The sequence below is a fragment of the Protopterus annectens genome, chromosome 2.part1 (assembly GCF_019279795.1).
Source record: "Protopterus annectens isolate FY-2018-M chromosome 2.part1, PAN1.0, whole genome shotgun sequence".
NCBI classification, from domain to species: domain Eukaryota; kingdom Metazoa; phylum Chordata; order Ceratodontiformes; family Protopteridae; genus Protopterus; species Protopterus annectens.
In genome coordinates this window covers 938,077,636-938,093,213 of record NC_056729.1, presented here as the reverse complement: position 1 = coordinate 938,093,213, position 15,578 = coordinate 938,077,636, and the positions used below count along the sequence as shown (strand labels likewise).

General features: G+C 35.2%; 1 protein-coding gene across 5 annotated transcripts in view; it reads left to right on the top strand.

Annotated features, from left to right (window-relative positions):
- PALLD (palladin, cytoskeletal associated protein) overlaps positions 1–15,578 on the top strand; it is a 2,901,248-nt gene that overhangs the window by 2,866,230 nt on the left and 19,440 nt on the right. For 4 of the 5 annotated variants that reach the window (XM_044062575.1, XM_044062576.1, XM_044062578.1 and 1 more), the window contains one exon: positions 5,341–5,474. In XM_044062575.1, coding sequence (XP_043918510.1) covers positions 5,341–5,474 — 134 coding nt within the window. Of the gene's footprint in view, positions 1–5,340; positions 5,475–5,609; positions 5,656–15,578 lie in introns of all 5 variants that reach the window. The other variant, XM_044062577.1, reaches the window with a different exon arrangement.

The window sequence follows — 15,578 nt, the reverse complement described above, 5'->3', positions numbered from 1 at the left end:
TGTTCTAGAAATTAAACTAGAACATTAGTAGAAAACCTCATCAAAAACATGAGTTGTTTTATGTTGGCAAAAACTTTTCACTGACGCAACTAAAGTTACTCTTGCCGCCACTACTCACCTCCTCCCCAAACTTCTTTATAACCTTCTGGCATCACAAAAATCAAAACTTGAACAATGCTATAACAAAGTTGATAAATTTTCAGCAAATATCCCTTTCAGAAACCCTGCACTGTATAGCACAAAAAGTCCTAGACTGGTTAGAACATCCCCATCAGCTAACATATACACAGCTTCTTACCACCTATAAAATTATTGAGAATCCATTTGCTTTGTCCAGCACTAAAAAACATTCTACACAACTATAATTCTAGTTGGTCATTATGATCCAAAGACCAAAAACGTCTGTCTGTCCACAAACCTAACAAATCTGCTGGGTATTGTCTGTGCTTGTACCATGTTGCTAAGGCCTGGAACTCCTTGTCTGTATCCATTCTCTCTCCCATCCTTCAAAACCTTTCTGAAAGACTTCCTAGCCAAAAGACGGCTCTCTTCTTGCTCAACACCAGGATAAACTATATCCCTAAATGTAAATTAATACCTATTCATACCTTACACTCCCTCCTTCACTTACTTCCTTTCTTCTAAAAATTTCTCTCCCCTGGCTTTCTCTCTAAATATAACACAAGCCTGCTTTTCTCTCACTGACTTACATGTAATTTCTCTATAAACTGGCTAAAATTTCACTAACTTTTAAATAATTGCCATATAGCTTGCATCTATTAACCAATGTTTTCATATTATGTATAATTTGGTATTATTATGTAAACTGTATTTGTTTTGTGTTATTTTTAAAGGCTGTAAAATTATTGTTCATAAAAAAGTTTTGTAAAACTTTGGAGCTTCTCGCCCCAGGCCTTCACTGAAAATGGGCTCACACCCAGTTGGACTTTCCCGCTAATCAAATGTCAATAAATAAATAAATTAATTAATATTCTTTCTGTTTCTTATTTTAGTTCGGATTGTAAAAAAAACTCACTTTTGTTACATCAGGCTAGCATTTAGTTGTAGGATAGACTCAGTACTATGTAAGTGGTTGTCATTTATGATTTGTGATCCTTTTTACTGTTTATGTTCATATTAGTTTTCCATTGGTCATAGATTCATAGGTGTTTACTAGGCTAATGACCACAAGGCTTTTTTAAGCCTAGCCGTGTATCCCAAATCTCTGACAAGTTCTGATACCCTTGATAAGTGTAAGCAGGGGTTTGGGAGATGAACCATTTACAGGTTACCTGTGTCCATTAGAGACATAGGTGCCAAACCAGGGATGAATTTCTGGTTCCCCATCCAGTTGTCTAAGTTACACTTGAATTGGGTTAGGGAGGAACTCTGTTTCACATTGACGGGGAGCCTGTTCCTTAGACACCGTAGTCTCTGGGATACATACCTATCTTTCCAGCAGGACCCGTTTATATCACAGGCAAGGTTTAAGTCTTTAGAACTGCTAATTCTGGTGCTGTTTGTTTTCTGGATATGCAGGAGGTCCATCAGAATGGAGTTTGACAATGCCCTATATGCCAGGCATAAATCTCCCCTCAAAAGCCTGCAGGACATTTTACTTACACCCTGTATTCTTTTAGTGAGAAACGTCTGTAGACGTTCCAGTTGTTGTATATGCCTGATTAGGTACATACCAAAGGGGGCATTGTACTCAATGATAGGTCTGATGAATGCCGAACACAGTGGAACACTGACTTCCTTGGATTTATATGCCATACCTTTGTTTATAAGTTGTGCAATACAGAATGATTTCCTCAGCACTCTAGACACATGATGGTCAAAGGCTAGCTTGTTATCTAGGTTTGTCCATAAGTCCCTGACTACTGGGTCAACTCTAAGGGGTGTGTGTTGTCAATATGAAAGTTACCAGGGATGGATGACTTACCAAAGGATACTGTTATGCATTTCTTGGCATTTAATTATAGTCCATGGCTCTGATACCAGTTGTTTTCCTGTGTCAGCCCTCCTGGAGAACATGTGTGTCAGTGTGAGATTCAGTGACAGCTCCTAATTTGCAATCATCTGCAAATTTAGTCAGTTAGAGACCACTGACATTGGTCTTGACTTCTGAGAAGTAAATGCCAAAAAGGAGTGGCCCAAGGACTGATCTCTGAGGAACTCCATTTGTGACTGGCCTCTTTGTAGAGCTAGACTCTCCAATTTTAACTGCCTTGTTCCTGTCTGTGAGCCATTTGGCTATCCATTGGGTGACATACGGGTTTGTACCTAACCTCTTGAGTTTGTCAACAATGCCTGAGTGGGGTATTGTGTCAAATGCTTAGCCAGGTCAAGGCAGGCAGTCTGAACAATTTTGCCCTCATCCATTGCTTTGGTGACCATCTCAAAGAAGTCCACCAGGATGAGTAGGCATGACTTACCCTTGACAAAACCAAACTGAGATGGGTCCAGTGTCTGGAGGTTTACTATATCTCTGTTTATCATCTCCATTATAATTCTTTCCATGGCTTTACATATAAGACTAGTGAGACTTATGAGTGTAGTTTCCAGGGTCTGTAGATGGCCCATCTTTGTGCAGAGGGGTGACTGTTGCCTTTCTCCATTCATGAGGCACGAAACCTGTTTGGAGGCTACAAGTAAATAGTAATTCCAGAGGCCCTGATAGGTCATGTTTCATGCTATTTAGAAGGCATCCTGGGATATTGTCTGGGCTCATTGATGCAGTCTTCCTGTTCCTAGAGAGAGTACCAAGGGCCTGTTCCTAGCGATAGTAGGGGGAGTTATATTTGATGATATTTCCTGAGGGAAGGTTGAGGGGGGGGGAGAAAGGTAAAGCTGAAGCTGAATTTATCAGCCAGGAGGTTTGCTATGTCTTCTGGCTCAGTATAGGTGCTCCATTTACAATGAGCTCTGCACACAATTGTGTATTGCCTTAGAGGTTGTGAACATAACTAAACAATGCTTTGTGGTTGTCCTTGGCCTGGTAGGCCAAAATTACCTCAAATTTGGCTTTGGTAGACTTTATTTGTCCTCTGAGTTTTGTTTAGTTTAATGAGGGTGCTTTTATCCTGCTGGTGCTGCACCTCCTAATTTTTGCCATGATTTTCTTCCTCCTATGTACATCCAATTGATTTTGTGATTCCAGTAGGGTGGTTTGTTTTTTGAGTTACTTCTGTATTTCTTCCTGGTGGGTACAGCTGCCTCTATGCAGCTATTAACATGCTTGTACAGAGTTTCTGTGAACAGTTCTGCATAGGCAACAGTGTTCTTAGGGTTTATGGGGGCTTGAAATTTTGCCAGGTTAAAGCTGCTATTCGAAATTTGATCTGAAGTCCATTTGTTGGACGAAAATGCTTATCATGAAGTAAAGCCAAGTTATTCCAGTGACTAAAACTGTATGAGTTTGTTTCTTCAGTACCTTTATAGAAGAGGAGTTAACATCTGAAGTTTTGGACTGTTTATGACTGTTGCTTAATATTGCAATATTTAAGTGTTTTTATTTTTCATTTTTCACAAATAAAAGGAAGTGAAGTCACTCCTCTGCCTTAATGCCAGGGACAGCTATCTCCTCGCATCTCTGTTCTGGTTTTCATTATAAGCTTGTAGGGACACTACAATGTGTTAACTGCAGTACAGATGTTGCACCTCTCACACTAAAATGAGACAGGATGGGTGGGGGACGCTTTAGTTAAAAAAGAAGGCTGCCCGTAACAGACTGCTGAGAATGTATAACACATATATACTTTATGCCTTTAATTGATTGGTGCACTAGAATTACCTTCTGTTTGTGGAAAGATCCCAAAAAGAGCAATCACTCACAGAAACTTCCACAAACAAACCCGTATCTCTCTCATCAACAGGAAATTAATGGAAAAAGTTCAGCCAAGTAAGTGAAATACACAACTTCACTTTCCATGCCGTTATGTACATTTTTCAGAAGTAGTCAGAAAGTGTCTGTATTAAGATACTTTTGAAAATCCAATGACTGAAACAGGAGTAGCATTTGATATTTAACTCACCCAAACTTTTTTTGATGTAAGATGTATTTTGTTTTTGAATGTTGGACTTGCTCTTTGTCATCAACTTACTATTACTCACGTGTGGTATTTTTTATATATACAAATTTGTGACAGACAGCAGTTTTGTGTCAGTTTCGAATATCACTGTGCCTGAAATGACATTGTACAGTTACAAAACTGACCAGTGTAATTTTTGAACTCTGCGACAAAATTTGTTAGTTTCAGGAGGGGGTTACTTTTTGAATACTAGGTGTAGCATAGGTAAAAAGCCCCCTGCCTACAAACTGCTTGCAGATATAACTACAGATTTCACACAAGGACACAGGAATGCTATACTGATTTTACATTTACGTCTTCTTATGAAAACCTATTTAGCCATTTGTCAGTGTCCAGTCCAATGCAGACCTAAATTGCTAGGTGGAAAATTACAGTCTCTGTATAATTAGGCTTATGTGATATGTGTTAATATTAGTTTTCTACATAAGGCACAAGATAGAAACATGGGCATAATACAACTTCCAAGTATAAGAAGACAGTCACAGCCTCCCGATAACTGAGTAACAAGAGTTATTCAGCTTATACAATCACTGCACAACTTCTGATATTTTAAAAGGAAATACCAGTCTGCATTTAGTATCTGCAAATGTTAAACATGCAGTGAATTAAAATCAAAACACACTTGTGACATTCATGAAGAAATCAGTTTCCTCAAAAAAAAATCCAATTTAAGAAAACTTGTGGTATGAGAGATTTCTTGCTTTGGAAAAAAATCTTAATTACATTAAAACCATTAGAAGACACAATTCATTCTGTCATACTTTAGTTACTACCATAAATTGTTAACTGCTGTCTAAGGTGTCCAGTGGGTATAGACAGTGGTAGACAATGAAATATAGGAAATGCATTAGAGTTTGTTATAGACAGCTTTATATCAGAATAAAATATGTTTTAATGTCTGGAAAGACTTTTAACATCAAAGGAACTCTGACCTAGGCCTGCATTACAAGAAGGATTAGAACTGAAATCAAGGTTACATCTGTCTGAAGTGGTGGCAGTTCGGGTGATTTTGTACCGATCTTTCCGCACAGCTTACTGATGAACAGCAGCAGAGTTTTCTGGATGCTTCCATAGTGTCCAGGCTCTCCAGTTAGCATAATCACCACTTTGGCTGTCTCCCAAAAAAAAAGGTCATGTTCAGTTTGAAAAATGAAACAAATGATTTGCATGAATGCCCAAGTTTAACTGCCAATTTTATTTATTTATTTATTTATTTATTTATTTATTTATTTATTTTGCTTTGCAGCACACATAAAGACAACCATGGTTACTTATGCCTACTCATTCAAGGCACTAAAAAAGAAGATGCTGGCTGGTACACTGTATCTGCAAAGAATGAAGCTGGAATAATCTCCTGCACTGCCAGGCTAGATGTTTACAGTAAGTATGATTTTTAAATATCCATCTAAGTCTCGTGTCCATTTTATGGGTAAAGTGTCTATGCGAGTTTCTTCTTGCAGCATTTTTCTGTTTATTTGCACTTTTCCAAAGAACATCTTGCTTTTATTTTCACAGCTGCTCGAAATAGAGCTCTGCGTTACAAAACCGGTGGTCGCACAAGGTAGTTGAGTTTCTTTTACTGCTCATTTAAATGCCTACTTGCTTCTTAACTAGGTGGCATACTAAGATACTAAGCTTTCTCAGGACACCTGCACCTATCTAAAAACTGATGAGCAAATATTTTTCATCATTCCTATAGTACTAGTAATCCTTTAGAAAACTACATGGCTGTTATTATTGTTTAATTATACCCCCAAAATGCCCTGATGGGGGTGCCACTTACTGTGATTGTTTTTGCCTCCCTGTTGTAATCTCTGAGACACTATGTATACTGTTATGAGGTCAGTCACTGATATAATAATATTTCTGCAAAGACGTAAAAAGAGAGGGCATTGATTTCTTACTCTTTAATGTCCATTTTAATTACATTATGATTACATATTAAAATAGGAGTTGTGCATTCCAGTCGTACATTCCTCATAAAAATTAAACAGTACCAAAAACATAGTTATGGTTGGAGCATCATCGTCATATATTTAAACATTGTTTTACCATTCTCCTGTGCTAAATTCTTTACCATCATCACCTTTTATCAAGTGGTGATTTATTCCATCCCAGTCTTCTGTCTAATGATAGTACAGACTCTCCACAATGAAACAATGCAAAATACTTAAAGTAAGAACAATTGGAGCAGCTTATGGTCAGGAGGATCAGTCACCAAGTGGGCAAAAAAAATCTTCTCCATATGCACAAACTTTAGGAGAGAAAAGAGGATAAAGTACCCCAGCTGTAAACCGTACCATCCAACATAAAACCTTCTAAAGCCAGCTGGCAGGCAAAACTTTGCCTCTAGTGCCATCCTCTGATAACTCCATGCCAGCTGTACACCTTACCTTTCAAGTCACCCTATAATCTTCAAAACCATTACTAAAGATTGACTACAGGATTCTTATAAACAATGTAAATCTGAAAAAGTCTAAACAGTATCTCATCAGACTGAATATTATAGGATACTCAAGAAGAGTTTAAATACTGTTGTGTTGTAATGATGACACTTTTTTCAGTGTTTCTGCTAGGAGTGTTAGTTTGTATGTTGCAGTAATGTCATTTGATCTTTTTAGTGGGCATCACTTATCCAACATTTTAAGTTATACTTAAAAGTTTGTCTTGAAAGAGTAGATTATTTAGTGCTTCGTTGCTCAAACTCTGAAGTGTAGTTCAAAGATACATTTCATAGCTGAGTTATGAATCCAGTCAATCAATACCTAGGTCTAAGCATTTTAGTCATGCTACAACTAGAATCAGGGACCTACTGAATTGTTTTGCTTTTTAAGGGTTTTAAAGACTGGAATGTAGCTTCCCATTTAAGCCTACATGATGTCACCGTTAATGCAGACAAATATCAGAGAAGGTAATTTGAGATTTCACAAGAAGGCACACTAATGTGCAGAGATATGGCAAAAACAGCTTCAGGTAGAAATCAGTAAGACTGCTACTTAGATTATATTTACGTTGTATTTATCACTTCTAGAGGGTGATCCCACTAGTGAATGAAGCCTGAACTCTCGAGCTCCAACTTCCCAGTTTTGATTGAGTTCCTGCAAAGGAAGTCATTGTCAACAAGTTGTGCAAGACATGATTTGCTTTTTCCAAGTAAGTGCAACCGCAGAGTTGGTATACACACACACACACACACACACGTGCGCACACACTTACACACACACACACACACACACATATATATATATATATATATATATATATATATATATATATATATATATATATATATATATATATATATGTATGGTTTCACTTCAGAATCCTAAAATATCATAATCCTGAATTTCATAAAACTTCATAATCTGGAAGCCCAAAATCCTGAAAATTCAAAATCCTGAAAACTCAAAATCCTGAATCCCAAAAGACTGTAAACACACAGGATACATATAATGAATATACAGAACACAAACCAGATTACATTCCACCAAATATAAACAGGGGGGCTGTGCCCCCCACAGCCCCTGCTACTTAAATATATCAACTCCAGCATTGCACTTCACTACACTATCATGAGTTATGTTGTGGTATAACAAGTTAAAAGGGAATGTTACTAAGGTTACAACAGGCAGTCATGAACACATGTGATGGTATGTTTGCCAATTTTTTTCTGTGGAGTGCAATCTTGTAGTTTATATATTTAATTAGCAGGGGGTGTGGGTTTTTCTCTGTGTCCTTGTGCTAGAATATTGTCATTCTTTGTGTTCTGTATATTTTCAGTATTTTGTGATTCAGGATTTTGAGTTTTCAGGATTTTGGGTTCCGGATTATGAAGTTCAGGATTGTGATATTTCAGGATTCTGAAGTAAAAAAAAAAAATATATATATATATATATATATATATATATATATATATATATATATATATATAGATTCACTTTATAACCTCGAAATGCTGAAATATCGAATTTCAGTATCTCGAGACTATAAAACCGAATCCACAAAACACCGACAAACAAAAACTGCGAAACCACATAACCGAAAACACCGCACACACTACACTAAACATACAACACAACACCCACATCACAACATAAACAAAAAAACAACACACATACACAACTCATACACATAGCTGGGGCAAGCCCCTGCATTCTATAGGGCTGAGCCCCACACCCCCTACTTATATATACTAACTCCGAGATCGCACAAACACAACACAAAAGCTCATTCACACACGCACATTCGCCAATCCCTCACACACACTCTAACTTCCACTCAAAACCCTTGCAAAACACTCACTTACCTGACATAACACTTACATCCAAACATGGCACCGCGCACCAACAAAACACAAACCCGAACATTACGTAGCGCAACTTCATAACTGCGAAGTCGACATATTTTCGAGATATGTCAAATTCGCGATTATGAACGTTCGCTATTTGCAACATTCGACTTTATAGCTTCGAGATACTGAAATTTGACATTTCAGTATTTCGATGTTATAAAGTGAACCCATATATATATATATATATATATATATATATATATATATATATATATATATATATATACATATACATACATATATATATGGGTCTACTTTTTCTTATCAAAAGTTCATGCTTTTGAAAAGGAAAAATACGACCCCAATTCCGCAATAAGAAAAAGGAGACCTATATATATATATATATATATATATATATATATATATATATATATATTTTTTTTATAAGTTTGGTATGTGTGGGGGTGGCTTAACCCCACATTGAGGGATGCAGTGGGGACTTATGGCAAGATGTTTTCTGCATATTCAGTCGAGTGATTCTGATCCTTGGTGCATTCACATTCGTCCATTTGTGGAAGCTTTGTAGAGATAAAGGGAAGGAGAGGGGTTTTGTGATCAGGCAAAAGTGACATTTGTGTAGAGTTGTCAATTAAGATTTCTGTCAAAAATGTTATAATATTCCAGGACTAACTTACAGTAATTATATTTGCTCCTGGCAGGATAAAATCAGAATTTAATATAAGCAAATGAGTAAATAAAACAGAAAACATACAGCAAGTAACACTAGTTGCACTGTCTAGTTAACATAAAACATGCAATAGATAACACAAGTGGTAGACAGTTTTAAAATAATGTACATTCTAGTAAATAACTCAGTAGCTTGCACTAGAAGTATTTTGGAAGAATATTCTTTCTCAGAAAATCAAGGTATAGGGATCAAAGGTCCACCTGTGCTGTTAAAAAAAACTCATTAAAAAAGAAACATAACCCTCCTTCCAAAGTTCTAGCCTCCAGCAGTTGGAAAGAGCACATCGGGGACACGTTGTGTTGTTCTGAAAACCCCATTTTATAGGCAGTATGAAAATGTTCAAAGGAAGATGACCAAAAATGGTGGACATTTTCTACAGTCCATATTAAAAGTGATTAACATAACAGAATTTTTATAAATCTCACAAAATGGGAGGGGTAATAAATCTTAACCACATCAAAGGAGCAAACATAGTCAATTATGCCATGCTGATGAGGTCAAAAGAAGGCCATAATGTGCATATCCACAGCTAGTGGGGTTTGATTTTTATTGGCCTGAATATATCCATAAAGACTTAAAAAGAAAAAGTTAAAAGTCATGGACATTCAGAAGCCATATAGCTGAAAAACTTGATGTCCTTATGGGGTCATTAGCATATACCCCATGGGCCTCTATTACTGGAGGTTTAAGGTATCACACAGTGAAAACTCTAGCTTGGCTAGCTTTTTCTTGTAGTTTTACTATTTGGTTTGTCTGTTAGGTTCATATGGTCATAGGATGATACTAGGCTATTGGCCTGGAGGCCCTTATAAGCCTAACCAAGAATTCCGCCCATGTTCCCTCAAAGTCAGTACCTGTATCCCCTGCCCAGCAGGAACACAGGTGGGATCCCAGGGGTATATTTTCTGTTTCCCATCCACTCATCCAGGTGCCTCATAAAGAGGGCTAGAGAGGTACTCTGCTTGACATGGAGAGGGAGTCTATTCCACAGATGGGGGAGTCATTGGGACACAAATCTATCCCGGCAACAAGTTCTATTAATGTCACAGACCAGGTTAAGGCCTTGCATGTGGGTTGAGCAAGTGGAGTTTGTCTTATGGATATGCAGCAACTCCCTCAAGGCTGGATGCTGACAAGGTCATAAGAAGGCCAAAATGTGCATATCCACAGCTAGCAGGGTTTGATTTTATTGGCCTGAATGTATCCATAAAGACTTAAAAAGAAAAAGTTAAAAGACATAGACATTCAGAAGCGATATAGCTGAAAAACTTGATGTCTTTATGGGGTCATTTGCGTATACTCCATGGGCTGCTATTATAGGACATTTAAGGTATCACACAGTGAAAACTCTAGCTTGACTAAGTTTTTCTAGTAGGTTTTACCAGCTGGCTTGTCTTTGATCTTTGCACTCCTGCACAAATAAGAAATATGTTCATCATTAAATAAATTTCATACTTTTCAAATATCTCAACTGCCGTCATCCTTTATAGATGCATTTACCTTACATAACCTAACTTGCTTATTTTTGAATAGCAATCTGCAATCAGTATTCCACCCGGAACTACTACAGTATATTATGTATCTCTCATCCGTTATAGATACATTCACCTTACATAACCTAACTTGCTTATTTTTGAATAGCAATCTGTAATCAATATTCCACCTGGAACTACTACAGTATATTATGTAACTCTCATTCTTCATCTTTTATTAATTAATGTGGCCACACCTGAACATTCTTCAATTTTCCATAACTAAAATTCTGTGCCACCCAAAACATTTCAAGGGTATTTCTCTCAAAGTCAGACACATAGCATGTAACTTCAAAGACAGCAAATAATTGCATCTCTCATCTTAATCCAGTGTAACACCTGATGCTCTCTCATATGATTTTGTAGATTATTCACATTTATTATTAGTAACTGAAATTGTGCTTTCATGTTCTCATTTTAAATTTAACACTCACTTTTAACTTTTATTTCCATGTTGCCACCCTCATCTAATGGCTTTAGTTCTGCTATCCTTTGGTTCATCTTCAGCCTCATTCATCTCTTCCAGTTCATCTTATAAACTAGTTCAGTTTCTTTATACCAAAATTCAGCTAGTATTTATCTGTTTTTATTGTCTACTAAAAACTCTGCAACACACAGTTCTGGCAATGCCCAACTTATCAGCATCTCATTAACTGATGTAGAATCAAACCACAGTGTCACTTCTTCTCTCACATTTTTCAAGTAGTTGTTCCCTGTAGGCAGACTGAGGTGTATTTTCTTGTAACTTCTGAAAGTTTTGATCAGCAAAAAAGGACTCATTCTTTTTCAAAATAAACACAACAAAGTTTGGTTCCTAGATGCGCAGTTGTCATTACTTGCTCACTTGGGACCCCAAAGGCTAAAGCATATCAATCCAAAAACATGTATCATGGGAACAGTCTCACCTATAAAGCTTAATTTCCTCAGATAAGTCCTGGGTTGCAAACTCTCTAATACCAGCTGCTTTCTTTTTAGTACTGTTTAAGATACACTTAACAGCATATTGTATTGTATTGTATTGTATGTCAGCATTCCTCTCTCATTCAGTATTTCCTTAATGGATCACTGTGGAACTCTAGGACGAGGTGTCCCATGGCTGCTCTACCTGCATTCCCTGCACAATCATTTCCCAATATATCCCTGACTCAGGCTGTTCTTCAGAAAATGTGGTTTGGAATTGCAAGTCTCTTTATCCTTGTGATTGCACTTCGATCACTGTAATCTGCTTGGTGTCTTTCACCATTGAACAACACTCAGAACTCACATTTTCACCAGTGACTGCAGTGTACATTGTCTTACAGCATCATACTTCCCTTCCAAGCTGCTGTCATGCCGGAACCAGAAGCATGTTAAAGAAAGTAGGAGTCCTTTATTATATACAACTATTTACACATTTACAATTATATAGAGATTAATATATTCACATATTTATAGACATACATCAGCTTTTCATATCTTCATATTTCCAAGGTTCCCATATCAAATAACTTGAATCAATTCTTAACCAATGTTTTTATTTTACTGCTAATTTGTTATAATTATTTAAATTGCAGATGGTTTGTTTTATTTTTGGAAATCGTAAAAGTATTGTTCTTAAAATGTAATAATTTGGAGCTTTTCTCCCAGGCCTTTGCTAAAAATGAGCTTCTACGCAGTCAGACTTTCCCAGTATTCAAATGTCAATAAATAAAATAGTAAATAAATAAATAAATAAATATCATAGACATATATAATCCCACTCCTTTTTCTATAACCACCACTTAATTTTTCACACTATATTTTCTATTACACAATTACCATTAAACATAATCTCATTCAGTCTTTCATTCCAAATAACCCAAAAGATACAAAACAATTTTTATCTGAAATTTTAACACATTCCTTACTTGCACCTTTGCAAAATCCATATTCAATCATATCAATATTTAACTATTTATATTTTTTATTTTATTCAAAATATTTCTTCTATTTTTCCCCATAATTTTCTTACTTTCCTACATGTCAAAAAGACATGCTCTGCAGTTTCTATTTCACCATAAAAATTGCATACCCTCTCATTTACCTTTTTATAGGGCACGTTTCCCTAAACTGGTAGTCTACTTACATTAGAGAGTCAATTATCCAAACGCCGATTATAAGAAATGTCAATTATCTGAACACACCCTTCCAAAGGTTACAGGTAGGAAAAATCATAAAGTCTGAATATGGAAATGTTGTACATATTCACTTTGTATGTTTTTTTCAGCTTGTAGCCCACTTGTGTGTGAAAAAATATTCTTTATTGTCTACTAGAATTGCCTAATGGTTGAAAGCTGTATTCCCTATGTGCAGAAAAAACAAGATTTTAGAAGTTTTTTATCTGGTTCAATGTATGTTTGATTATCCAAACTACTGTAAGTCCCAATTAGTTCAGGTAAATGACTCTCTACTGTATTTGTAATCTCCAAAAAAAATCCTGACATCCCACTTTCTTCATACACCATTTATTTCTTTGTTTTATAGCATTTATTTTTTCTTCCATCAATGGATGTATGGAATAATGTTCTATCATTATGTTCTTATACAAAGCTCTTCTATTTTCTTCTGCTTTTTCTACATTTAACGTCCACATTTTTTTTTCTTGATACATTTTTATTTCTTCATTTCTCCATTCTCTCTTCTTTTTATTGAATTTCGTCAGATTCCATTATGAGCATATATTATCTTAAACATTTTTGTTACTAAATTATTTTCTTTTCTGTTTATACATCTTAGCACCCTATAAAAGTTTAAGGATGCTCCATAAACTATAGGATTTAGTAACCCCAAACCACCTTCATCTTTATCCATACACAACACTCCTCTCCTTACTGGGTTTAATCTAGAACCCAAATAAATCTAAATATTAGCTCAGTAATTTTTTCCAAACCTTTTGGCATCATTCATATAGCAATAAATGCTATTTTACCCATCCATATATAATTTATTAAATATACCTTTTTCCTATATGATAATCTATATCCATATAATACTAATATCCCTTAGTTCCTGTAAGATTTTCATCCATTGTTCCTTAATCACACTAAATGTACCAAATGGTATTCCTAGGACATATATTTATTTTATTCCAAACTTAATTCCTTACATATTCTCATTTGACCCAAATCCTTTACTTTTTCTTTATTTAATGATAGTCCTATATCTTATAAACTGTTATCTACATTAGTCATCATTTGTTCCATCATTTTACTTTACTTAGTCATAAGAATAATATAATCTGCATAAACCATAACAACTGGATATTCGGGTCTATATTATATTCTCGAAAGCCGACAATGTTGAATCTGACATTGTCAGCATGAGGATATCGAACGCTCAGAATCTCAAGCATGTAAACGGAAATCTCTGTAAGGGGAGATTTCCATTTACTGCAATGTAGTTCAGTCTCGGTGTTGGTATATTTAAGTAGTGGAGGGTGCAGGGGGACTTGCCCCCCTGCTTAAACCCATTAGGGTAATTTTTTCTTTTTTTTTTGTATTTTTATAAGGTCGACGTTTGAAGACATCGACCTTATGGTGTTGACCATATGTTGTTCGATGTTTTCAACCATCAATCTTATAATATAGACCTGGATATTCAATGCCATTGCTATGTATATACCATGTCTTTTCTATTACTTTATATATTTACTATGCAGCTCATAATGATCACAAATAGAATACTGTTCATTGGACAACCTTGTTTAAACCCCTATTCAATTCTATCTCTTCATTTAACCATCTAGTTATCAAAACTCTTAAGTTACTGTAACTATACACTGATTTAATCACATTCTGTATCTGTTTAATAAAATTGTAATGTTCCATTATTTTCTACAATATATCTTGATTTATTGTGTCAAATGCTTTATTTATGTCCCTTCCCAATATTTTTGCTACATCATTTTCTTTTTGCATATCATTTATCATTTCTGTAACAATCATTAATATTTCCTGACATCCTTTTCCTTTGACATCATCAATACTATCCTCTAACACTTTATTTATCTTATTTTCTGTTCTTATTTGTATTGTTTTCAAACAATATCTTGTAGTCAATATTATTTAAAACCACTGGCCTCCAATTAGTTATATCAGCCTTCCCTCCTTTTATTCCATATACATTTCATAATACCACTACATATTTGAGTATAATAGATACCATTTTAACCATTCATTAGCTGTACCTATCAAGATTTCTTTTTTCTATAATTCCAAATTCTTATGCATTAAATAACCTATACCCTCTAAACCTGCTGCTGAATTAATATTTACTTTCTTCATTACTGTATATAATTTTACTACAGTAATCTGTTTATACCTTTATTTATTCCTTCAGTGACTTTCTTAACATTCCAATCATTGTCATGTCTTAATTATTTTTTCTTCACTATTTCTTTAACATACTGTACTACAATTTCCATTCTTCTTCTTTTTATTTCACCAGTTCTCTGTTTTTGCTTTTCATTACCCTCATTATACTGCTTTCTTCTTCTGTTATTTTACTTAAATAAGGAGGAACCTCCTCTTTTTTTTATCTTGCAGAAAATATATTAGTTTGTACAATAGGTCCTTTATTTTTTCTTGGTTCTTTCTATATATTTCTTCTTCTATGCCATAACATATATTCTCAAATTTTCCCAGATTTCTAATGCATTATTCTGTAACAACCTACATTCTTGTTTTCCTTTTTGTCTTAATCCACATTCCCATTGTAAATAATCCAATTTATATTTTTCTTTAAAAAATAACCACCATTCTGTCCAATTATTATAACAAATCCTCAGTCATATGTTCATCCTATAATTTATGTACATTTCTGTGTCCTTTTTTATTCCACACTTTCTCGTGTATCCTTTTAACCCCTTTTCTAATTTTTAAATGTTCTTTATTTTA